Source organism: Melozone crissalis, unplaced genomic scaffold (genome assembly GCF_028551555.1).
Source record: "Melozone crissalis strain CALT ecotype California unplaced genomic scaffold, PUWL_Pcris_2 ptg000033l_1, whole genome shotgun sequence".
In the NCBI taxonomy this organism is placed as follows: domain Eukaryota; kingdom Metazoa; phylum Chordata; class Aves; order Passeriformes; family Passerellidae; genus Melozone; species Melozone crissalis.
In genome coordinates, this window is record NW_026535811.1 from 11302079 (window position 1) to 11327252 (window position 25174).

The window sequence follows — 25174 nt, forward strand, 5'->3', positions numbered from 1 at the left end:
CGCCGCAGGAGCCGAGCCGCGCCGCCCCGAGAGCCGCGCCGGAAGTGAACAAAGAGCATCGCGGGGGGAGCGACCGGAGCCGCATCGCCCTCATGTGTGAACTGGGGGCCAGATGTCCACGGGCGGCCAGTTGCTGCTTGGGAACAGTGACTGGACATCAGAGAGCAGGTGATGGAGGAGCAATCATGCTGTGCATTGATAGTTTTCGTCCTGCACACTCCTTAGCGGATTCCGACTTCAGAGTGCTTTTTCGAGCGGGAGCGTTTCTCCCTCTGCCCCGTAGCCGGCAAAAGCTACAGTTTAAGATCTAACAGCCGTAATAACTGTGACTCTTGTCAACAAAAGAAAAGATTCCTATTGCAATTAAAAGACTAGTGAAACTAAACAAACAACACCAAGGACTATTGCTGTCAGGATGTTTTTCACCTAAGTTAGTAAAGATCTTTTGTTCTCCCCAGCACAGACTGTAAAGCAGAAATCAGCGTAAAGGCCGATTTGGCTCGGCATTGGTTATGCTGTCTTGGAAACACCTGTATTACCAGAGACTTTGAACATCAGAAGCCCGGATGGCTGGGCCGGTGGAACATTAGACTTTAAAGCTGTGTTTTGAAAAACTTAAAAATGTTGAGATGTGTTGGATTGATTGTATGAGTGAGATGTTGTGAGTGTGTTTTTGGTATAAATGCTGCAGCAAAGACGTGAGAAAGGTTGTTTTAGTTGAGTGTTTTGGAATCGGGCCCGTGGGTGAGTTATAGTGAATGCCATATATTATTTCTATAGTAGGTTTTATCTGTTATTAAGTAGTTTAAGTTGGGTTATCAATTAAGTGCCATTAAATGTTAAGGTTAAGTTTGTTGAGCTTGTTTTCGGTTGGGTTCGAGGTCTTCTAAGTTTAAATTATATATAGGTTTGAGTTGTGTGAGATTTAAAGAAAATTAAATTTTGTTAAGTATTATTAAGTAAGTTAAGTTAGATTCTGTTAAGTTTGAATTAGATTTAAGTGATTTTACATGATTTGCAAATAAGTCTGTTAAGTCAAATATTTTAAGTGCCTTAAATGCATACTATCTTTTCACCACTCCAAATTAACAAAGGACTGAGAATCTCCCAGTTGATGCCATTTGAGCCAAATGACTAAAGGATTACAAACTGAAAACTGACTTTGAACATTTCTGGGAAGCTCATGAAAAAAGGTGGATGTGATAACTTCAAGGACAGAAAGAATCATTTTCAGGCTTTTTCACCTTCTCTCCAGGTTGCATGAATGAAAACAGTTAACAGCTTTCTTTTCTTAGTCCAATTACCACCTGTTGTGCAATGCCTGATAAGGCCTTAACACGCCGTTGCTGGACGACCAGAGAACTGATTGACATTATTGAATCATTATCATCTTTACATATACGAGGACTGGCAAAAGAGGACTGTTTTGAATATCACAGCCTAAATTGTGCTGCTTGGGTTGCACTGTTTTGTGGGAGTTGTGATCAGTTGTTACTTTTTCATTTATGGTGCCACACCTGTAATTATAGGCACATCTGGGAACATAATTGGGAGCAGGCACTACGGAATTAGACAAGGCTAAACACTGCTTCAGCTTCAGACCTTTATAAATCTCATGAGCAAAAATCTTAGCTTATTATCAGTGGGAGGTACAGTGTATTTTGAAAAAGGTTAAAGATCAAAGTGCTTCATATATAGCCTCAATAAGGTGTAGAAAACTGGTGCCTTTAACACAACATTCTGTTGTAGGCCCTATAAGAAGAGATCCCAATCAAGCATTAGATAATTGCAGTTCAGCTTTGATTACTCTAATTTCCAAAGGATGAGTCAGCATAAACAGACATGGGCTACTCTGGATTCATCTCTAAACCTGGAAATAGTGTCCAAACAGCTTTATAACCAGTGTAAAGGCTCTACTATTATGACACCTAAGATATTTCTAATTTGTGGAGATAGAGCCTGGAATGGAATACCAGCCCAAGTGCAGGGTGGATCTTGTTATTTAAGCAAGTTATCATTATTCCACCTCTGAGCACTGGTTCTGATCCTTCTCCACAGGATCACATTTCTGACACTGAGTGTCCTGTTTATCCTCAGGCCTTTGGTGCAGCTGAGCCCTGGCAGAGTGGGGTCTGCACTTCTCTTGACATCTGGTAATGCCTCCTCCACAAGAGTTTCTATGAGGAAAAACTTCACCATTATCTTACCTTGTTGCATTCAAAAAATAGTAAGATAATAGAAAAAACCTGCAAACTAACCTCCTTTCTTAAAAAGAAAAAACGGGGGAAATGTCGGAGAATGACTTAAAGAAAAGGCCATGAGACATAAAATTGATAGAAAAGTATAAGGGAAAAGTAAGGCCGTTTCTAACAGTTCTCAGCCTTCTGACTTGTATAAACAATTAGACTCTCTCAGGCATCATTCTATAAACAATAAAGTTCTCAGCTTGTCTTCCCATGGCAAGCAGAACACCGTCCTTGGGAAGGCCTGTTATCCTGAGAACAGATGTAGAGGTTTTGGGAACACTAGTTTCTGTTTTAGTTTCTAGTTTCTGGTTTTGGTTTCTGTTTTTAATAACAATTGTAGGTATTCTAAAACAAAGGGAGTGGTTAGAAGTTTCTCTGTTAGCCTATCATGACATTGGATTACAGAATATTCATGGCGTTCGTTAGCACTGTTATTTAAGGTGATTGATTGATCAATAAAGTTGGAGTTCGATGCATTACCAGGATGGTCGTGTCTCCCTTCACTTCAATATATGTTATACATGGACGGCTAAGCTTGGCAGTCTATAGAGAAGGTCATTTTCGTTTGTTTTGGTTAAGTTCTTGTATGGGTCTTATTGTTTGAAGTAATACTTCTGTTGCCTTCTTTCTAGTAATTTTGCCAGGAAATTGTCTTCTGGAAGTTCTATGGGTATGAATAATGACAGTAGTCTGATCTTTAGTGTTATGCAGTTGCTCTATTTATTACAAGGTAGGATGGTTTTTCAGTTTTTGGTTTTTTTTAATTTCTCTTTTTCCAAGTGAGGTCAAGGTCAATAGCAATTGCACATTGTAAAGAAAAAGCTTAGGTAACCTCTACTTAAATGTACATGAGTACTTCTAGAATTTCTGTTCCATCTCTTTGAATGTCCCTTTTCTTTGCATGTTTTCAGCACTCTTTTTGGTGAAACGCTTATTTTCAGCCTCAAAGGCTGGGGTAGCTGGGACTGTTCTGCTCTCTTTCCCAGCTTTTCTTTGAGATCTCCTTTTCCTGTGAAAATGCGTTGACAGATTCTCTTTCATGTGCCTTGATTTGCCAAGTGATACATGCTGCGAGTACCACTAAATGCCTTCATATCCGACTGAGCAGGAGATTTTTGGTATTATTTGCTTATTCATATACAACTGTTTGAAAAATTAAGCATGTACGGGCATATTGTTGCGATCTGGCCCCGGAGCAATGAAGTTGTTGTTCCGAGTTCAATACAGAGTGATGGTACCCTGCCAGCTGAAAATCTCATCTTCAGATTTTTCATCGTGCTTTTGTGTCTGCAGCGGAAGCCCTGTGAATTAGCCTCTCACAGGAGCTGCTTTCAGGTGCTGCAGGTTGGGACTTCCATTTATTCCTTGAAGTAGCAGGATTTTGGAGCAGCAAGCCTGCTGACCTGAGCAACTTAAAGCTCAATCCAAGGGTATTTTTCCTCTGTTGGTAGCGCAGCACAGTTAAGGATATGTGTCAATGAAGAGAGTCCCTGTGGATAACTGGGTTTCTAGGATACAGCGTGTGATCTGCTTTAATTAGACAGTTACTCTTGTCTTCAGGCTCTCTCATTTCATTGCTTGTAGAGATTTTATAGTGATAATGCAGTGTAAGAAGTAAAATTGTTTTGTTTTAAGGATATGGTTTTTTGCTTGTGTGCAAAATGCCACTCAGTGATCTGTTATCTGCACTAAAAAAGAGGCTAATAGAAATTTAATTAGTCTTTTCAAAAGCTTCCAGGATTTGCATTTTGGTGGACACTGCAGTGTTGAGTATAAATATCAAGCTTTTCCGTAGTCATTCAGTTGGATGAAAACTGACACCAGCTGCTTAGAGACTAAAAATCAAGTTGCTGTGCAGAAAGCAATTAAAAAGGGGGGGAAAAAAAAGGAAGTGGGGGGAAAGGAAAGCTTTTCCATTTTAAAAATGTGGCCTGGTTATCCCAATGAGCAAATCTGATGAGAGTTTTTCTTAGAATTAACATTTGTAAAGTCAATTCAAGTTTGTGTGTACTTTATCTCTAGCATATGGCTTCCCACACGATGATGTCATGTACAGCGGAGCGCCAAAAAAAGCGTGAATGCTCCCAGCAAAAGCTACACTTTGAACTGGGATTTGATGAGTGGTTTCTGTGCCTGTGTGTGCATGGCCAGACAGCCAGTCCTGTTGGAGCAGCGAGCTCTGCACGGAGGCACTGCTGTCCTCAGCTGTGGGTGATGGTCTGCAGGAAGGCACAGTGGCCATGGAAGGCTTCTGTGCCATGAGCATCTACTTTTCTCCCCTCTGAGATGTTGGAAAGGGAGTGAATTGTCACAGCTGATTTGCTTCAGAGGTGTTCTAGAGAGGGACTGCCAGCTCAAGGCATCTTGGTGCTGTAAGAGCTTCCTGCAGTTCCACAGGAGAGGGTTTCTGTCTCCTTGGAGTTTGCAGGTGTTGTGTAGGCACAGCAAACTCTTCTGTGCATGGGCTTTATTCCCAGCCCACTTCTTAGCTGAGTCATGGTTCTCCAAAGGTTGTAATAATGTTTGGGAGGTGGATCTCACTTTGTACTTGTGTTTATGGAGTGGATGGTGGGGTGGCTCACTCTGACCCCCTCTGTATGTTCTCCTGCCCTTAATGCCTGATCTCGTGGTCTGCTTGTTACCTTCTGTTACAGAAAGCTTTCCTTGGGTTGGACAGTTTTTGATCTCTTACATGCAAAACAGAATGTGTCACAGTGGTATGAAATAAAGAGCAACTGTGGGTTCTTTTTCTTTTAGTCTACCATTTACTGTAAACTACTACAGGGTCCTGTTGTGCTTCAGCAGTGGCTGTGTTAGGAAGATTCCTGGATCAGAGCATAGATCACAAGTTTCCTCCTGAGCTCTTCCATTGGCCATACAGTGGAAGTTGGAATCTCAGACTGCCTACAGGTCTTTAACATGATGGTTACTAGCAAGTGTCCTACAGAAAATTTTAGGGTGGCTTTAATGTTGGAGAAGGAAAAAAGTGCCAGTGCCTGCTGTTACAGGTTCATTGGTATTGGCTGCCAAATGCAAGAGTTCATGAGGATTTTGTAGTGTATGTTTTGCCTGGAGTATGAAATGCAGTTAGGCTGCCTTCTAAACCTCTTTCTTTACAAAGCCTTCATAACTCTGCTGGCCAGCAGGTTTGTCTTTGCCCCTTTGTGCTGTGGTGCACGTGTTCTCCTCGTACAGAGATGGAAGCTTGTGCTTATTTGCTGTGCAGCAGGGGGAAGTTCTTGTCTACTTGCACCTGGGCAGCAGCTGAACCACAGCTGTGCATGTGGGTGAAGAATGACTTTAAGGTGTTCCTGATCTTTTTTGGCTATGTATTCAAACCTGAAATATGTAAAAGTGATCATGTGTGTACCTAGGCACTCACTTTGCCTGCTGCTTCCTAGTAACACTTATTTTCCTCATAATACAGATTTTTGTGTCATGAAATTTTTTCATCAACTGCAGTGAGAAAGAGGGCTGAGACAGCATAATTTTTCAATTTCATTACTTTCTCTGTCTTTTAGCCTTTCAGGTGGTACAAGCAGCTTCATTAGTTAAAATTCATATGAGCATCTGGCAAATGGTGAGAGGATTCTTTTACAGTAAGACAATCAACATCTTTGAGAAAAAACTGTTGAGACTTTGTATGGTTTGTGTCTCCTGCTGCCCTGAGGATGCACTGGGCAGGGGTGCAGCATATGCTCCAGGGACCAGAACCTTCCAAAATCTGCAGGGAGCCCCACAGAGCAGCTGTGAGCTGGAGCTTGGGAAGGGAGGGACAGTTCAGGCCCCCATCCCTCCTCTCCCTGGCTTTTGTGTGCCAGGGGCAATTATTGTCACTGTTCAATCCGTGCTTAATGCCTCCCAGAGAAGAAAGCAGACAGCTTTTCGTCTGCACATGCTTCTGTGGCTGGTATTTTCCTACAAGCCAGACACCTAAGAAATTTAGTTAGAGGCTTACACAAGGGAGCTATATAAATTTTTTGCAATGACCTAATGCATACAAGCTCTTTTGGTGGAAGCTGTACTAAATCCTGTTAAATAAATTAGGAAGTTATTAAGTGTTAAGCTGTAGGAGGAAGAGTTAAGATTTTTTTTTTCAGATACATTTGCTTCTATCATTCTTTCTACCCTTGGGTGGTCTTGAGTCTTACACTGCATTCAATTTCCTACTTCCTATTTCTTGAAGAAAAAGTTAAAATATATGTTATCAAAAGCTTCTCTTAAATGAGATATGCTGCTCCATCCCATAATCAGGTAAATGTTTTAAGTGGTGAATATTCCTAGTGAGCTCATGGCTTCAATTTTATTGATTTGGGAGCTCCTGTTATATAGTTAGTCAGGAATTTTACCGTAATATTTGGAATGCATGTAGCATTGATTGCTTTTCTACCTAAAATGCATCTGTTTGAAACAATGGGCAGCAATAAAAGAGCAATTTTTCTCCTTGCCTTAAAAACATAGCTACTAAAATTTAATTCTGTTGGTCATTGTGTGAGTACACAGAAGACTTTTTTTTAAGTGATACATGTTTTGAACTGTTTTGCTGCTAGTCTGCTGGCATTTTCTGTTGTTTGCAAACTTTATTAGTCATAACTTAGTTTCTCAAAAATAATAGAATGAAAATTACTCGTTCTATTGTTAAGGTCTAATTTTTACTACAAGGAAAGATTTCCTATCTTTGTTGTCATGCCTGTACCTCTCTATGATTTAATGCTTTGATAATATGGAAGATTACTGACTTTTTAGTAAATACTGAGAATTGTGGTAGTGTACATTTGCCATATCTTATTAGCAGAGTGCAGTAAAGTGATGCAACTTTTTTGAAGTCACATGAGGCATCAGTGACAGGGGCGAGATTACATCTGGATCCTGCATTTAAAAAATACATGGAAATATATTTGTTTTAAATGAAGAATATAGAAAAGCATATCAGTATACATGTATATTATTACAAATATATATTTAAAACATCCTTTTTTTTATTTATTACAGGTTATAGAACAGACGTTACTTTTTAGCACTGCAGCTACAGGAAGGATGCAATCTGCATCCCTCTAATTGCTATCTGGAAAAACGACTAGTCTAGTTTCTGGTTTATGAACTTGTGTAGTTTTTTGGCATGCAGACATGGTATATTTTTGTCACCAAAGAACTCTGTGGACTGCAGCAGTCCTTTGCTGTAGTCATGAGAATCTTCTCTCCCTTCCAAATTCACTCATTGCAGCAGCCTTAGCGGGGCACGGCTGTGCTGCTGTAATTTCGGATTTGGCGGTTTCAGGGGTTGCTCATTTCAGTGATTGGTTTCATTACTTGTGACACCAGCTAGTTTTGGGGGGCAGCAGGAGCAGCAGAGAGCAAGGCCACCAGCAGATTTCCTATGTTATTGCTCCTCCCATGTCCCAGTGTCATTGTCTGAGCTGAGGCATTGTAGCGGTGCCATCTGTGGCCCCTGCCACTGGTGCTTGCCTTTCCTCGCCTTCGCTGTAGCTTGGGATCTCAGCTTTGTTCCCTAAGCTATCTATTCTTCTTCATAATGTTATCAGCCTGCTGGAGTTTGGCTTGTCTGATGTGAGCCCATCTGAAGGGGAATGGGGAACAGTCACCCGACAGTGACAGCTGTGCAAACAAACAAGTCAGCGTTGATGCTCATCAATAGCTTTGTGCAGCCGCGGCATTGAGATGCAGCAGAACATGTGCAATCTGTCTGCCTCCTTTGTCCCACGGCACAGCCCGAGCGGCCACTCTGCGCTGATTGTCATGCCATGGTGTGCCTTCCACTCCTTCCCTTTCTCCTTTGCTTTTCCTGCCTCTTTGTGGGCTGTCTGGCTGCTCCCAAACACATCTGCCACGCGTCCCATCTGCTCTCCCTGAGAGGCACGCTCAGTCCTGACAGGCGCTATTCAAGTGGTGCGCTGTTCTGTGGAGTTGACAGAAAACACTAATTTGTATTATTAATGGCGGATCACTAATGCTCCCTGCTTCTGAAACACTGAGCAAAGTAAATAGGCTGGAACACCAACTTGTAAACTTGCTGGTGGGTTTTTCAAAATCCTGCATGCGTAGGTGAATTTTTCTCATTTCCACTTACCGTAGGTAACAGTGTTGTTGCTTTGTCTTAGACCTTATAACTTTTTCAAGACACTGTGTGTTTTCCTTCCAAAAAATGAAACATTTATTTCAAAACTTGTGTTCTTTCCTTCCTGGCATCAGTGGCAAGATTCTTTACATTAAGAGGCAAGGCACAAGTGTGTGTGATGAAATAATTATTTACTATTCCTTTGTCTTTCAAGGAAAAAATATTATCAGACCATTCAAAAAGTTAAAAAACCATATTCTGAAGTCGGAAAAAATTTAAAGCCTTGCCTGTTCTGCATGTCTGTTGGACAGCTTAGGGTTATGCACTCAACTCTTCAGGACATCTTTTCTGTGACATTTACTTACTTGCAGCAGGATCTTGCCATGTGCCAGTTCCCCAGTCAAGCTGAACAAAAATACAGTGGCTCTCTGTGGGTGAAGGAAGATGGTGTGCAGCACAGGCATAGATAGGCAGTAGAGTTGTTTTTGTTGAATCACTTCTAGCTTTGAGTCAGAGATTTGTGGAGATACCTGATCAAAAGTGCAGTTACTAATTAGTGTGAGTATTCAGCTCTGTCTGGTCCTATTAACTGTCAGCTGTATTCACCATGCTCATTATGGAGCTGTCACAGCTGCCTTGTGTACTGCTGCAGAGATTTACAGCGCGAAGCTGTGGTGAGCAAGGAGCAACCTTCTCTGTTACCGTGTTTGTCTGCAATGTGGAATTCACTGTAAGCAAGGGTTAGGTGTCCAAAGTACCAAGCTGGGCAGGATTTTACAGGGCTTCCTAAAAGGAAATACACATGCGTGCAGGGAGAGAAGTGATTCATTTTGGCAATGTTTGGTCCATAGCCTTGTAAGTCTTCCTTTAGTAACTCCCTGCTTACTCAGAATGTCACAAAGAGAAAAGTAAAGGTTGGAAGTGCAAGTCAAAGAAAAGGATGAGGCCAGGGAGGCTTCTAGCAATGAAAAAAAAGTTGAGCAACTTTTGGTCAGCTAGCCAAGCTGTGTCAGGGTACATTTTGGTTCTGTGCTTCTTGGAAGCTGCTATGTCTGGTACTCATGTTAACTCCTTGTGAAAGCTGTTATTCCACGGTGGCTGCACTGCTCTGCACTGTGTCGTGTTCAAGCATCTGACCTCTGCTGAAGAGGTTGAGGATGGACTTGTTTACGTGTCTTACAAAGCTTTTACAAGAGGGTTTTTTCTTGTCTTCTTGTTCTTCTCCTGAGAGCGTTGTAAGGCAGTATATTTTATCATCATACTCCAACTAAGCATCATTAAGCTGACAATGCCTACAGTGAGTTTGAGGAGGAAAAAAATGGATTGGGACTGCTTGAGAGAATAGTATCTGTTATGCTGCAAAACGTTGTGCATAGGATTTGTAAAATAAAATATATAATCACAGCATTCACTTAGATGTAATCAGTGGTAAGCATTAACTCTCCTATTTGTGCTTTTCAGATCAGCACCTTCAAAATTTATCAAATCAGTGTGTCGGCACTTGAAAAGCTGTGTCAAGGAGTTTAGCAGACAGACCAGGGAGAAGGGAATAGGGACAGCAGTTTATCATCCCTGGAAAGTGGTGTTAGACACTGGGAAACAGATAGGTGAGCTATTCCTGCAGGACTTTCTGTGAGTTACTGAGTTCAAGGCATCCTCTAAAGGGTTACAGATGTATTTGCAGTTGAGCTGTGTACTGTATCACTTGGTCAGTGCTTTGTAATGTGTATGCTTGTTTTTACTTTAAACTGGTTCCTGGTGGTTTAACTGGATGTGATTCCTTCCCCTCCAACCTTGTTTAGGGGTGTTGCCAGTGGGTTCCAGCAGCACTGCCTGACACTCCCACATGAAAATAGGGTGATCAGGCATGATAGTTAACTTAAAGATGAACCCTTTGTGTGTACCCTTGAAAACTATTCTGCTGCAATTTTCCATGACTTCCCTTAATAATTCAGCTCTGAATGCTATTAATCCAATCTCAACATTTCAGGAAAGTAATCAGCCTTTTCTCTGCCAAACTCATCTGTTCTGGGAAAAGCTTATATACAGATCTTCTCTGTAACCCAAGAATGCATTTTGAGAGAGGAAAGTATTTTTTTTTTTTTGTTGAAATATGTGGTGAATTCTCAACTTTTTCTCCTTTGTGTTTGAACCTGGCCATTACTACTTGAGCTCTGCAAACTACAGGAGTGAAAGCTCTATTACAGGTGGCCTATAAAGAGAGCAATCCTATAGAGGGCTGTGAATAAACATAGCGATTGTGTAATGAAGCCATTTGTCAGTGACTGCTAACGGGCCAGCCTTCAGATGAATGGTGGACTATGTAAAAATAACATGTTACAAACATGTCACAACATGATAGCAAATTCTTCCTGTTGATACCAGGCCTTATGAAAAAGGGAACTCTTCTTCATGTCTCATGTCACTCATTTCTGGTATGAGAGGGAGGATCTGGTCCATGAACAGAGTAGATCTTCTAGTGACCTTAATATTAAGAAATAATAAAATCAGAGGAAATAAAGGGATATTAAGGAGAGCAAAACACCTAAAATTATGTAGATTTTTCCTCTGCATTGTTCCTCGTTACCCTTTCTGGTGTGTTTGCTTTGTGAGACCACTAGCTGCCATGGAGTGTAGCCTTGCCCAGGTAAGAGGGAGGCACTTTGTGCTCTTCCACAGGTCTCACTGGAGTGCTGCTGTAGAGACATATCAGTGCTTTGAGAGAAGCTTGTGTTGTCCTGTTCATTTCCAAGGAATGGAGTTTCACAAAAAATCTTACTATTAGTGCTGACTTGCTCATGGAGCGTTTTTACTTACTTTGTCTTTGCCCTTGAATTCTGGGCAGTTGTCTCCAGAAATATTCTATGTGACATTTGCTCATGGCAATCTTACTGCTTGTGCTGATCTGTTGTGTTTTGCCTTTTGTTTTTCTCTCCCTCTTGATTTAGATGAGAGATCCGTGGAACAGCAGAATTTTTCCTTTTTCTCAACGGTGCATGAAAGCATATCAGGCAGCAGGACACAAACGGCCTTAGCAAGGAGTACTTTGGAGTCCCAGGAAAGTAATTTGCTTCAAACAGTTTTATCATCAGTTACCACTTCCTTTGATGGGACTTTACTTAGCCAAGAAGAAACAGCCATGATTTCAGAAGAGAGAAGTATGCCGATGGTAGATGTCTCTGTAAGGAGCAATGAGGCATTCCTAAGTGATGATGAATTTATTAGCTCCTTTTCAAAGGCACAGTGGACTCCTCCCGTGAAGTCTTTTGCAGTTTTAACAGATCATCACTCAGTTAATACAGTAGAGCCATCAAGAGAAATGTTAGAAACTGTGTTGCTAACACCTTCATTGTCTGTCCTTTCTTCACTGTATGATATCTCAGAAACAGCACAGCAGAAGACTCCGTTGAGTGCTGTCCCTGAACGCAGCCACACTCTCATGGAGCTAAAGCCTTTTGTACCAGATCCTGAAATACTAACAGCAAGCAGAGATGTGCTGTTGTACCCTCCAAATACAGCTGTTTCTTTCACTTCCATACTTTCTGACAGGGGAGTTGTGGCACAGGAAAACATCAATGCAAGTTTAACAGCTCTGCCTTTTGGGGATGCTTCAGTGGGATCTCCTCTCCATCTCAAGCTGCTGGGTGAAACCAGCCCTGGGGCCCCAGATGCCACAGTGCAAGGTGCAGACCTGTATGGTGATGTTTACACCCATGTGAGTAGCAGGGCAGCAGAATCTCTCAGTCAAAGGACTTACCCCACTCCAAGCATTCCCTGGCACACACCAGCTTCAGCAGCCAGTGCTGAGCCTGCTTTTTATCCTATTAGTCTTCCACTTGTGTCTTTCCCTCTTGATTCAGCTGCCATTTCTGTGAACTCTAAGACAGTTCTTAATGCCAGCCTGTTTACACGTGAATTCTCCACTACAGCACCAAATTTGCCTGCTGGTTCAGAAATACCAAGTCAATCAGAGCTTGCCAGTGAGCTCAAGAGTCCAGTGCCTTTCACGAGATCCTACAGTTACTGTCTGTATTGTGACTCTGTTTCCCTTCTGCCAGAAGCAGGCTTTGCCCCAGAACACGATGTGGGCTCAGGCGATGATGCTGAAACTTTGTCCATCAGAGCCTCTGAAGTACAAGGCATAACTGCATTTACAACTATAATTACTGATGGGTATGACTTAGAGGAACCTACACCTGAGATTTTTGATACTTCTTTTCCATCAAGACCAGTTGTTTCACTTTCTTCAAGACTTGCAGAAATCCCTGACTCAAGCATGTTTTTATTGAGCACTACAGACACTAGAACACCTATAACAATATCTTCCTCCTTCCATCAGCTCCCTGGGGAAACATCACTGAACATCTCTGTTTCCCAGACCCTTCCTGTTCTGGAAACAATTTCATTGACTCCAAGTGCTCATGTGGAATTTCCTGGTGCCACCACTGCTCTGTTGGACTCTGCCATCACCCCCAGCGAGCCAGTCACATCGTTTGCAATCAGTCAGACAGCCTTGCTGGAACTGCCAGAATTAATGCCATCAGAATCTGTGGTTTTGCTTGGCAAGACATCTACAAGGGATGAATTGTCTTTAAATATTTCAGATTTTCCATCCAATCTTTTATCAACGCCGTTTCTTATTGAATCTAGCTACTTGTCTTTATCGCTGACCATGATAAATTCTTACTCTGTCATGCAAAGTGATTCATTAACACTGTTACCTCAGACCTTGTTGACTGGGACATCAGTACTTCCTGAGGATGCTACCAGCTGGGACTTAGCCACCACTGTCAGCTCTGCCACTGATGCCGAGGTTTCTCAGTTACATCTTAGCCAAACACCATACTTTCATTCCAATACATCGTCCCTTCCAGATGCACAGGTTCCTGAAATAATGCCATCATCAGAGTTTCACTCAGAGTCATCTGTGTTTCTGGAAGCGTCCTTGGTACTGCCAGTGGGCTCTGAAGTTGTGTTTACCTCAGCTGCCACAGGAGCTACCTCTCAGTTGGAGCCTTCCCTCTCCACCTCTCCCTCTGTGGCTCCTACCCTGGTGCTGCCCACTCCCGACACCCAGTCTGTTACCAGCAGCATCTTGCTCAGTGAAACAAATCTGATCTCTTCGTTTACTACCTTCCCAGCAACTCCTGTCTTAAACATATCTTCATCTCTACTTTCAACTGCTCTGGGTTCTGATGAGGATATTGGTGCTACAGTTAACCCCACGCTGCTTTTAACATCTGGCAGCAGGGGCAGTGTCCCCACAGCCATTCCTCCCACAGACCCTGACATCCTTGCATCAGATGCTGACACCATCAGCATAACACCCTTTCCTACAGCATCTCTGCCTGTGACCTCATCGTTTGCTCCCACACAATTCCCTCTGACTGCCAGCCCTCCCCCTGGACATGAAGTTCCATCAGGAAGCAGTGTAACTGCTGGTGCTGATGCATCTGCTCCTTCCACTGCTGCCACCAGTGCTACAGGCAGCCCAGGGACAGTCTCCTCCAGTGCTACAGGCAGCCGAGGGACAATGTCCTCCAGTGCTACAGGCAGCCCAGGGACAATGTCCTCCAGTGCTACAGGCAGCCCAGGGACATTCTCCTCCAGTGCTACAGGCAGCCCAGGGACAATCTCCTCCAGTGCTACAGGCAGCCCAGGGACATTCTCCTCCAGTGCTACAGGCAGCCCAGGGACAATCTCCTCCAGTGCTACAGGCAGCCCAGGGACATTCTCCTCCAGTGCTACAGGCAGCCCAGGGACAATCTCCTCCACCCCTCTGAGGAGCACTACTCCACCTGAAGTGGTGGCTGTGACCTCTGCTGTGACAACCACCAGGCAGCCGTACGTCTGCGACATCACCGTTCCCGACGCCTACTTGGTCACTGCAGGTAAGATATCCCCAGCATTTTCATTTTGGTTTGCAGAAGCCACTGCAACATGAACCCCTAGTTAAATTGCAGATTTTGGATTAACTAAGTGGACCTTATGGTGTAAATTTAGAGAAGGAGCTGTAAAAGCATTGATTTATCATTTACTGTTAAAAATAATAGAGTTCACGTGAACAAAGTCCATTGTGAGAGAGAGTTACAAATACATTACACTGCACAGAGAATGAAATTGTCCTCAAAAATTGCTGATACAAGTGTGCTGAGTTAGAGGCTGCTGTATCACTTCATTGGTTGTAAATGAATGTTACTGTCATGGTACTGTTCTGCCAAACTGTTTAATGTTCTGACTGAGTAAGTTTCTCCTTTCAGTTTTTGCTGCTGTTTATTAAAAAACACCTGCATGTGAGGTAATGTTGTCATATGTAAGAGCAGAATTGGTTTAAAAAAAGTTTGGGTTTTGCAACCATGTTTATAATTTCACCTTACTAGCTTATGTTTGTATCTTACCTCCTCCCATACTTACTTTCAACTGGATTTGGTGTGTTTGTAACCAGAAAAAGTGACATTAGTGTGTTTCAAAATTAATTGTCCTAGCATCTGTGTTTGCTTTTCTGGTGTTTTCCTGCCTCTTCCCAGCTTGTTAACAAAACAGTGCCAGCAAACTAATCCAGGGCAGCTGCAGAAGTGCTGCATTTTTGTGCTGAGCAATAGTTTTTACTCTCAAGACTTAGTTGCAAGAATTAAAGCAGAATGAGCATAATCTTATCCTCCAGATATGTAGGTGATCTAGCTGTGCTAGGGATGAGGAAGACTTTTTTAAAATGTAATTTGAGTACTTTTACTTTTGTAGGCAAGTTATTGATGGAAAGTAAATGCAGGATGACAACACAACACTTTGCAGTTGTTTGCTTAACCCACAGTCACAGTGTCCAGTGTGACTGTAACAGACATGACATCTATTGGGATGTGGGGATTTTAAAGCTCTTTCTTACTCTGTGGATATCCCTTTCATTAATTAATGTCATGTTTGCTTACTTTTTATTTAAGAGAAAAGTAGATGCATATTTTCTGTGGCTTTTTTCTGACCTTATCTGCATTCCATGTGTTGCCTACAAAACTTTTAACTGTGTTATGACAGCGAGCTCACTCCCAAGTCAGACCAAATATGCTGCTACTTTCCCATTTGGATGCCTCAGTGGCGCTCTAAAAGTTTCTTTTATCAGAATGCTAAAGAGATTAGCTGTGGAAAATCAAAACAAGAGAAAATAAACTTACAGTTCCTTAAACTTTACAGTCACTTTTTAGGATACAGTCACACCTTCACCCCTGTCCTTTTTGTTCATCTTGCCTGTTTGATGCAACTGATCTCACTACCTGCTTTTTCATGCACTGCACAGTTGAAAATGCAGCTTTGAATAAAAACCTAAGAGATGAGGCTAAAAGTATTTTCTGACTGACATTAATTTCTAGTGCTGGCCCGAAGAGCTGTTCTACGAAATGTCACTGAATCCATCAGAGAAGTGCTCAGAGTTCAGTTCAGGAGATCAGTAGAGCTGGAGGTAAGTGGTACGAAGTGTGTACAAGTACTCTTTGGTCAATATAATAGAGTAGGGGTTTAGTTCAAAAGCTAAAACAGTAATTCAGACAGTCCATAGATACTGTATCAGAGAGAGCTTTAAGTTAAGTGGTAGTCACGTGTTGGTTGGTTTTTTTTAAATGTGAACATGATGTCAACTTTTGTGCTTTTAGACTGCCATAATTTCCTAGGACAGACCTTTGTTGGTTTTGCTAGAGGTGAGCAAGTCACATCCAGAATCCACTGCTCACCTCCTTTGCCTGGTGAATTGAAACTGAAGAACTTTTACCCTTCAAAATACCTGTTAAGCAGGTCTGTTTGTTCTGCTAGCTGATTACATATTTGGCCCTTTAAACAAAATGAAACCTTCTGCACAGCCTTGTGCTATTTTATGTTATAAGTGAGACCATCAACTTGTATGGGAGGTGGTGGAATCCCAAATGCCTGATTTGGCAGATGGAAAAGGTAAGGGGAAAAATCAGGAGTGCAATAGTAAGATGTTATTTCTAAGCCTTCAGGTAGGTGTAACTCCTGTCCTTATTCCCCTCACAAGACTAGCTGTACTCTTGGAGGTTTCTGAAAGTTTTCTTTGATATTCAAGGAATCATTTTTGAACAAGATTTCAATATTGTTTTTGAACAAGATTTCAATATTGTTTTCTAACTTCCAATTGTTCAAGTTAGGGTTAAAGGCTCTGTTCCCCACCTCTGTGTCAAACCCTCTGAGAGGAAAAGACATAGGGGTAGTTTGGGGGTACCTTTGTTGTGTAATCAGATACTTCAGTGGTGAGGAAATATTGCAGTAGAATCATTGGTGTAGATGACTTTCAGCTGCACTTGCAGTTTTGCATGCCTGTATTCATCTAGTTGTCACAGCCCAGTACCAGATGATCTTTTGTGAGTCAGTGATCTCATTTTTGTTCTGTAGTTAACTCAAGTAGCAGATCATTGAACATAACTTGTGTTTCTCTGTGCACAGAATTGCTTGCTGCCTTTAATTTTGGTGTCTCCCATGATCACTGCACTCAGTAATTAAACAACTCCTGTCTGATGTTTGAGCATGTACATCTCTACTACTCAGTCAAGATAGGAGTGTTATAAATTCCTGCCAATGTTCAGCTACAGTGAGCTGCCTTTGTAAATTATAGGTAGTTTATGTCCTTTTAGCAACACCTGCTTGTGAGCTACTTAGAATTTTTTTTTATATGTAAGAGATTTTTCTTTTGGTTTGTAAATCATACCTTCAGTTTGTGCAAACTGGAATAGTCAAGAAGAAGTCAGATGTTCATAATGATAGAAACACACTTAATTTTCAGTGACCTTACACAGCTCATTAATATGGGAGCACTTATGTTCTTACTATTAACAGCAGTAGGACAAAATCCATTACTTAATATTTGTAGGTTAATTGGAACAAGCATTTGATATCTCACTTTATATTTTCCCCTTTAATTTCCTGCCTTTCATGCCTGCTATTGCCTTGTAAAGCTCTCAATAGGGAGAAAACTTCTAAGAAGTCCTAAGGCTTCTCAGAAGGAACTGTTTTTATAAATAATGCAGCTAGTCTAGCTTCATCCTTTGGAAAGTCTTTTTTATCTAAAGGAAAGACATCTTTGCTGAATCAGTTATGCTTATTCTAGAATGCTGCTATCATATGGGTTCTGCACTAAAAATAATCACTAGCAAATATGTTTTCACCTCTAACTGTGGAATACTAACAAAAATGTTGGTTCAAAAAAGAGCTGTCAATAACAGCAGTATGTTGAGTGGTGATGTAATGCAGTATTTTAAACAGAATTTCTCCATCTTGCTAAACTTAATCAATCAAACAGACCTGACTTTTTGTTAGTTGAAAGTACCTAGAAACCATGTGTGTATTTGCAAGTTATGGTAAAGCAGTGCACTTCTCTAAGCTGCTTTTTTACTGTGTCTCTTATTACAGCTCACAGATGTTCCCTCACTGTGATGTAATGTACAGTAAATCAGGAGACAGTCCAGTTAAATTTAACTTTGTAGTAATGTATGCTTTAAAAATAAAATCCATGGCTGTGATGGCTGTAACTGCTGCTCACTTTAAATAAGAAGCAAGTTTAGCAGTGAAAGGAGGATTAAAGCATTTTTTGCCCTCAGCTTTTTCAGTTGAAACTTTGGTCTCTGCTACTTTATTGTTCCAAACACTGTGAGTTGCTGAAGTGGAAAAAAGAGGAGGCAGGATCCTGCCAAATGAAAAAAACTTCTGTCACTTTTTTCTCTAGAAAAATCCTTACAGCAAAGTGAGAATAACCAAAAATTATAGTTGCTCTCAACATATTGCATCTACAAAAGAATAAGACCCCATTATCTGAGTAAGAGTCATTTTAGTCAACACTCTTATGTAAAGCTTATGACACTTGGGTAGGATCTGTTAGACAATGTTCTCTTGACTTGACTTGCACTGGGGTGTAAAGTAAAATAGTGTTGGCAGAGACTCACTGCCAGGACCCCTGGTGCCATTAAGTTCATGCCAGCAGGAAAAGGGTTTTTGCCAGCCTCATTTGTGCTTTTTATCCTGCATCTGGCATTTTTACCTTAGCCACTTGGTTGTTGTATTTAATGTGGGTTTGGTGTTGTCTCCTTAACCTACCAGTTCCCATATTCCCAAGTCAGTGAACTCTGCCTCCAAAGTGTGGAGTTCAGGTCATTGCCAGGTAAATGCTTCTTCCAAAGATGCCACCTTGTGGGCCTGCACTGGCTTCATCTCTGCTTCGTCACTGCTGAAGTTGTGGCTGGTACCATAGTGGTGTGCAAAACCAGTGAGAACTGCTGCCTCAGGATCCTAATGTGTGTAGAAGCAGAAGCTTTATTTATTTTTAAGACCTGTGAGCCTTTGTAGTCCATCTTCAGGAAGTTAAACACCCTCTGCAGGCTCTTTATAGGATTCTTAATAAGGTGGTGGTGAGAAAATCAGTTGTTGATGCTTTCTGCCAGATGTTTACACAGCATGTAATACAGTGGAGTATAGGCATGGATTAGGTTTTGGCAAAGGTGCATCTGATCAAGTATTTTAGCAGACAATAAAACATCACAAGGGACAAAGAAAAGATAAAGTCATGTTTTTTCTAAATACTCTTCTAGCCTTAGTAAACTGAGTCTTAAAAGCTTTCTGTGCTGGATGTGCTCTCTCTTGTGAGGGTAGCTTGGAATGAGCTAGGTTGTATCCTGGGAACAGCAGAGTTGGATCAGGCATTGCACTTGGGGGCCAGGGATAGCTTGACTTTAGGTGTTGTGAGAGTTCTCTGCTTCTGCTGAAGGTGTCTGCTTTTGCAATGACCTCCAAACTGCACATGGAGTTCTGTGTGTGCTTCTCTGGCTGTCTGGCCCAAGGTGTTAAAGTTAAAATACTTGTACATATTAATATAAGAAATCCATGCTTGTGTGCTTTAGTAGCAACACTCTAAAATGTGATGGTTCAGCCACCTAATTTGTTAGCATCCAGCTGTCCTAGCAGTAGAGGTGAAACTTCCAAGAGAGAGTTGGATGGATGGCTGGGTTTGTGAACCATTAGAGCTGTGCCAAGAGCAGCTATTCTCATTCATGAATCATGATTCCAGAGTCATGAGATGTGCTCATCTAGCCTTGATAACTTTGTAGGCTTCTCTCTGAATTAGCTTGTAGACAGCATCAGGCTGTCATCGGTCTGTTATTTCTGTCATATGGATGAGGCTGAAGAGAGCTAATTCTAGACAACCCTGCCATATCTCAAGCAGAAATAACTATTGTTTTGACTTGTAGTGGTTCTCATCTGCCTACCTCAAAATTACTGTTAAAAGTGGATTTTTATTTTGGATGTCCATTCTGGAGTTGCTGTTGCTCTTCTGATGCAGTGCAGCACAGGAGGGAACCAGCGTTAGCTGTTGAGCTGGAAAAGTGAATTCCAGGGCTGCTTTCCTGGTTGTCTGTGGGGCAGCACAACCAGGCAGAGATGGGGGGCAGCTGAGTTGGTTTGCTTTTGAGTCTGGAATACCCAACTCCAGTGCATAAGTATGTGCTGGCTGCAGCAAGCCTCTCTTCCTCAGCATATACTGCTCCAGAAATCACCAGCAAATTGTCACTGAGATTTGTAATTCTAATTCCTCTTTTCCTTGCCTTTTAAGCAGTCTCATTTGCAAGTAATGGGCAACTTTCTTTTGGCATGTGTTACCCATTTTTAACTGCTGTTTCTGTTTGACAAACTGAAGCTGCAGAGATTATTTCATCATGAGATAAAAGAATAAAATTTCAGATAAGAGGAACTGAAAGGAGCTGTGCACATTATTCATATCAAACAAATTTGAGTTTTATGGATCTAAATCCATTTAAAATAAAAGTTGGATGTTGCATATATTTGTGGGCAAAGAAAGAAGAAAGGCATAATGAGCAGCATAGATTATTTTTCTCATTTCCTTCTGCTGCTGAGGTAGTTTCTTTTCTGGTGGAGATGAGCTCTCTAAAATGCCTACATTTCAGAAGACAGGAAGGAGATGCTTGCTGTCTCATCTGAACAGCAGTTGCCATCACTTTACACTACAGCAGAAATACCAAAAAGGAGTATGTGGGTCGCAATTTAAGTGGCACTGTGGTTTTCTATAAGGCTGTTCCTGAAGCTGAAGGTATCCGACACATCCCTTCACCAGCATGGCACCTGCAAGGTGCTGGCATCCCTTCAGTGGATTTATCAGAAACTCTGGGTCTCTGGTTTACATTATTTATCCTGAGGCCATTGTGTTGGATATCCCAAAATACTTCTGAAGTGTGACTGCCACAGGCAAATAAAGCAAACTGGGGGAGTAAACCAAGGAAAGGAGAAAGTAATGGTGGGGAAACAGGTGTTCTTAGTGTTGAGAGAGTTTCTCTGAAGGAGGGAAGACCCTGCAATATGTTTAAATAAATAAAACACTTCCATTTGTTCTACTTAGGTGGCTGAGAAATGATGGATAAGAGTGTCTGCATGGTTCAAGGTTTATATTTAACTTGCAATCTCATTTCTTTTACATGATGTCTGAGGCTCCTCAGGGTTTTTAAGAAGACTCAAAGTCAGGACATGAATTGGAAGAGGAGAATTTTAATGTGGTAACTGTGTTGAAACAAGCAGATAGAAGTGTTCCCTGGGAGAAAATTTTCTTGACTGTCAAAATTATATCTAAAGAACATTGTTTATGTGTATTTTACTCCTTGTGAGCCACATATGAATGGTATAGGATGCATTCACTATATGGTGTATGACTGAAATGCAGAAGCTATGCAAGCAGTTCAGAAAGTAAACAGGAATTCTGTATGGAAATGTTATGTACACCAGGGGAATGTAGGCAAGGGGGAGTGCTACTATGTGGGAATGTGATCAATCAAGAAGTGCTGAGATTGGTGTGGTGTACTGCAGAGATTCCAGTAGGTGCACCTGGCACAGGGGAGTTGCCTCCGATGCACTGGAGCAGAGGCTGCAAGGCACAGCACTTGTGTTTGAGCTTCTGCTGCTCTTTGAAAAATAAAGACTGCATTTTCCTGCCTCTCAATGAGGTGGCTTTGAACTCCATGAGACTGTGTAGGTCTAAAATGTTGCCAGATTTAACATTGACGTGTTTGGGTTTTCTTAATTTCTGATTTTTTTCTTTTTTTGTAGGTTTATAAAATTTCCCCCAAATTTGCTTTCTTGGTGACATCTGGTCCCTTTGTTTACATGGCAATAGCTGTCATAAATGTGCTTGTGAACAGCAGTCTTCTTCGTGGGGAGGCCCCCATCATCCTCTCACTGCACCCTTCTTTCACTGTGCCAGACAACAGATTCCAGGTTCAGACAGGTGAGTTCCTCCTGACACAGAGGGGAAAAGGTGGCTTCCTATTGATTCACCCTTCTTCACTTGCACTGCAAAGTCGAGTCAAAACCTTCTGTTCTAATGTGAATCTTTATTCTTTTTGTTAATGACATAGTTTACAGGTCCATGGCAGAGAGGTGGTAAATTGTAAACAGTTAAACCCATCACTTCCTGGTTTTTTCAGGATTTTTTTTTCAGTACATTGCAAAATGACTGTGCTCTTTCTCTTCTCAAGGTGAGAAGATAAAGAAAATCCATGAAGCATTTATTCATAGAATCACAGTGCAGCTACTTTGTAATGCTTGTGTCAATTTCAGATTAAATTTATGTTAAAAGCTGCCTTTTTGTGTTGTTGTGATGTAGGAGAATTGGTGAGCAGGAGGATTGATTGCTCATGTATAACATGAGCAGGAGGATTGCTTATGTAGTACACAGCTTTCCAGGGCTGCTGTATTGCAGCAGTTCATGCAAAGTTTGACTGCTAATAATCTAAAGCAAAATAGTACCCATGTAATAGATTTTCAGAGTCAATGTTGTCATTTAAAATCTTCTTTGGGCCCTGTTTGCATAACACTGCTTGCCTGGTTGGTTGGCTGTGTAATGAGATAGTGACAGGGACTGGGCATACAAGCAGAGTTAATAAATGTCAATGTGGTACTTTTGCTCAGATACACTTTGTGTGTTGTTGTGCTGTGTTAATAATTGTATGGCAAGGCATCACTTCAACTATGCAGGTGCGATGTCTTTTTCCACTGCTTAACATGGTTATATAGATAGACAGGAGGTTGTATTTTTTGGGTTTGAACCTTGTATAACATTCCTGTTAGGATCTGTAAACTAACTGTAGCATTTCTTTGGGTAAGGCTATATGTGGAAATCCACAGATGTGCACATAGTTAAGGTCTGTGTGCCTGATCACCTTCCTCTACACTCACTCCTATCTTGTGCTCTTTCTTTCTCTCTTCTGAACTTAAAGATGTCTGTATCTAAATTTAACAGATAGCTCACTAAGTGTTTTGAAAGTATTAGACCAATATTAATGTGCATTAATGGATCCAATATGTAATCTTTTAGGCAAGCTAAATACTGTATTTCAGGCTACAAGAAAGAGATATTTCTTGCCCTATTTTCTGAAGATTTTCATGGATTGGCTGGGTGCCCAGAATTTCAGTGTGGCCAATTCAGTGGTCAGGTGAGGTGAAGTTAACCACATGTATATAGTGAAGGTCTTTTAGTGTACAAGAGGAAACAGTCAGTATTTTGTCACTAGTATCTAATTACTGCTGCAACCAGTCTTAGTGAGTAGAGAATTTACTGCAGCAACACAAAATGTATTTTTAATGTATTTTCATCTGGTGTTTCACTGAATGTGTCCTGAGCTTCATGAAAGAAGGAAATGATAGCCCAGTGAATTCTTTTGTTTTGTTCCCTCTCATGGAAGTACTTTTCTGTAGGAATAATTGCCCTTTGCTTTCAGTGCTTCAGTTTGTACCTCGGAACGTGGATATTGGATTCTGCACCTTTAGCCAGCGCATTGAGAGAGGGCTGACAATGGCGTTCCTGGAGGTGAACAAGCACCAGGAGTCCTACAACTTCACTGTGCAGGTGAGAGGATGAGCATGGTTTGTGTCTGTCCCTTTTCCTCCCTCCCTTTTCCTCCCTCATCCTCCCTTTTATTGTCTGGATGTGTTTCATCCTGACAATAAAATGAGTTAGGTGTTCTCTGGCTGTCTAGGTCATGTAGACCTACGAGGCTTTGTCATGAAGTCAGTTGGGAGTTTCCCCCTAAAAAATAATAAAGCACAGCATGTAAAAGCTTTTACAAGCTTTTTGAAAAAATTATCCAAGGTGATGGTTTATATCCAAAAGCGTTATTGAATATGAGAAGGTTTATAATTTCTCAAATAAAAGCTGTTACAGCCCTTACCAGAGTCACTCCCATCATAGTTTCCTATAAAAGACTAAGGTGTGGTTAAAAAGTTTTTGTTGGAAGAAAGCTTTCAGGTCTCATTGCCATACTGGAGACCCTGTTAGGGAATACAGAAGTTACATGACCCTGCCATCATGTGAGCAAACATGCTAGTTGCTTCTGAGGCCTAGAAATATTTACAGTATATGATGTCTGTGACAGCTGTGACTGGAACTTCACACATGAAAGGTATTGCACATGTGCCGAGCCCTGAATCACAGAGCAGAGCTTAAAGCTGCCTGGAAAGTCAGTAATTCAATTTAATGAGATCAACTCCCTCTTCTGTTTGAATTCTTAAATTTAATCGAACTTTGTTGTAATACCAAACTCAGTAAAAATTTTATTATGTTGTTTAACTGACACCATAAATACCCATCTGTTGTACACTAAAATAAATTCAGGAAGAAAAATGACAAATTTTAGAGTACCTAAAGTACTATGTAGTATATATAGAAGAGTGCTTAGAACTTCAAACACAGTGTCACTGCATAGACTGAGGACAGAACATGCAAAACAATTTCTTGGACTGTCAGCTTAGCCAACTTACTTTAAATACTTCTTATTTTTTGGAAAAGGTTCATCTACATAAATACAGTTGCTGTGTATATTGGTGCCACAAAAATACTTCTAAGATCTGGTGGGTTTGGGTGTGCATGGTGCAGGAGATTTTTACCATCTTACCAAAGAGAACATCCATTTTCAGAACTTTCTTTGCCATAATCAATCTCTTTCTTCTGTTCCATGCAGTTTGGCATTTATCTAAGACTTATTTACGACTAGATTTATTTTGCTATCTGTCTTGCTAGGTGGTTTTTTTCTCATCATTTTCTGGGCTGTAGCTGTCAGATCATTCTGGATTATGATTGACCTTAAAGGATGACTCTTTGAAGAGGAATTCACATGCAACTTTGCCTCTTCTGAGACTAAGCTGGCTGAACCAATCTGGAACAGATGTTCCTCTGTCTTGATGTGAATTGCCCCCCTCTTCATATAAGAGGAAAAAGAAAAGTCTGTCAAGGAAGGGAAGGAAATGGCAGTGATTTGATTTTGCTGACCCTGCTTCAATGCTGTCTTTTCAGATACTGAACATAACTCTGAGCAGGCCTGGGGTGGCATTTCGACAGGGCCCTGTGAGCATTGTCTTTGCCATCCGAGACAGGTACGGTTTTCTCAATGGGTCTGAAGTCAGTGAGCAGCTCAGAAACTTGTCCGTGGTGGAATTCAGCTTCTATCTGGGCTTCCCTGTGCAGCAGATTGCTGAACGTGAGTATTTGCTGTTATCCAATACTGCAGAATACTTCTGTCCAGTATTTCCCTCTGTACAGTTCTAAAATGATTTCTTGAATAAGTGATAATGCAGCTTCAAGTGCCTAACTTGAATCATGAGTTCTGCAGGGCGGATTTGTGCCTCTGCTCACATTTTGGTGTTACAGCATCTTGCTGCTTTTGTCATCATACTTTCCTTTTGTGCTGGGTCAGTTGTGCTTAACCTGGCTTCGTCAGTTCATTGGTCTTAGTCCAGATCTAAAAATAAGAAAATCACTTAGATCAGTATTGATGTGAGGTACAGTCCAAGGTGTGTCTCTGTG

At 41.3% G+C, this 25174-nt stretch overlaps 1 protein-coding gene across 3 annotated transcripts in view; it reads left to right on the forward strand.

The window, feature by feature from the left end:
- Positions 1–25174, forward strand: part of KIAA1549 (KIAA1549 ortholog) — a 148303-nt gene that overhangs the window by 62350 nt on the left and 60779 nt on the right. For all 3 annotated transcript variants that reach the window (XM_054281815.1, XM_054281814.1, XM_054281816.1), the window contains exons 2-6: positions 11271–14213; positions 15684–15772; positions 21424–21601; positions 23094–23221; positions 24665–24848. In XM_054281815.1, coding sequence (XP_054137790.1) covers positions 11271–14213; positions 15684–15772; positions 21424–21601; positions 23094–23221; positions 24665–24848 — 3522 coding nt within the window. The remainder of the gene's footprint in view (positions 1–11270; positions 14214–15683; positions 15773–21423; positions 21602–23093; positions 23222–24664; positions 24849–25174) is intronic.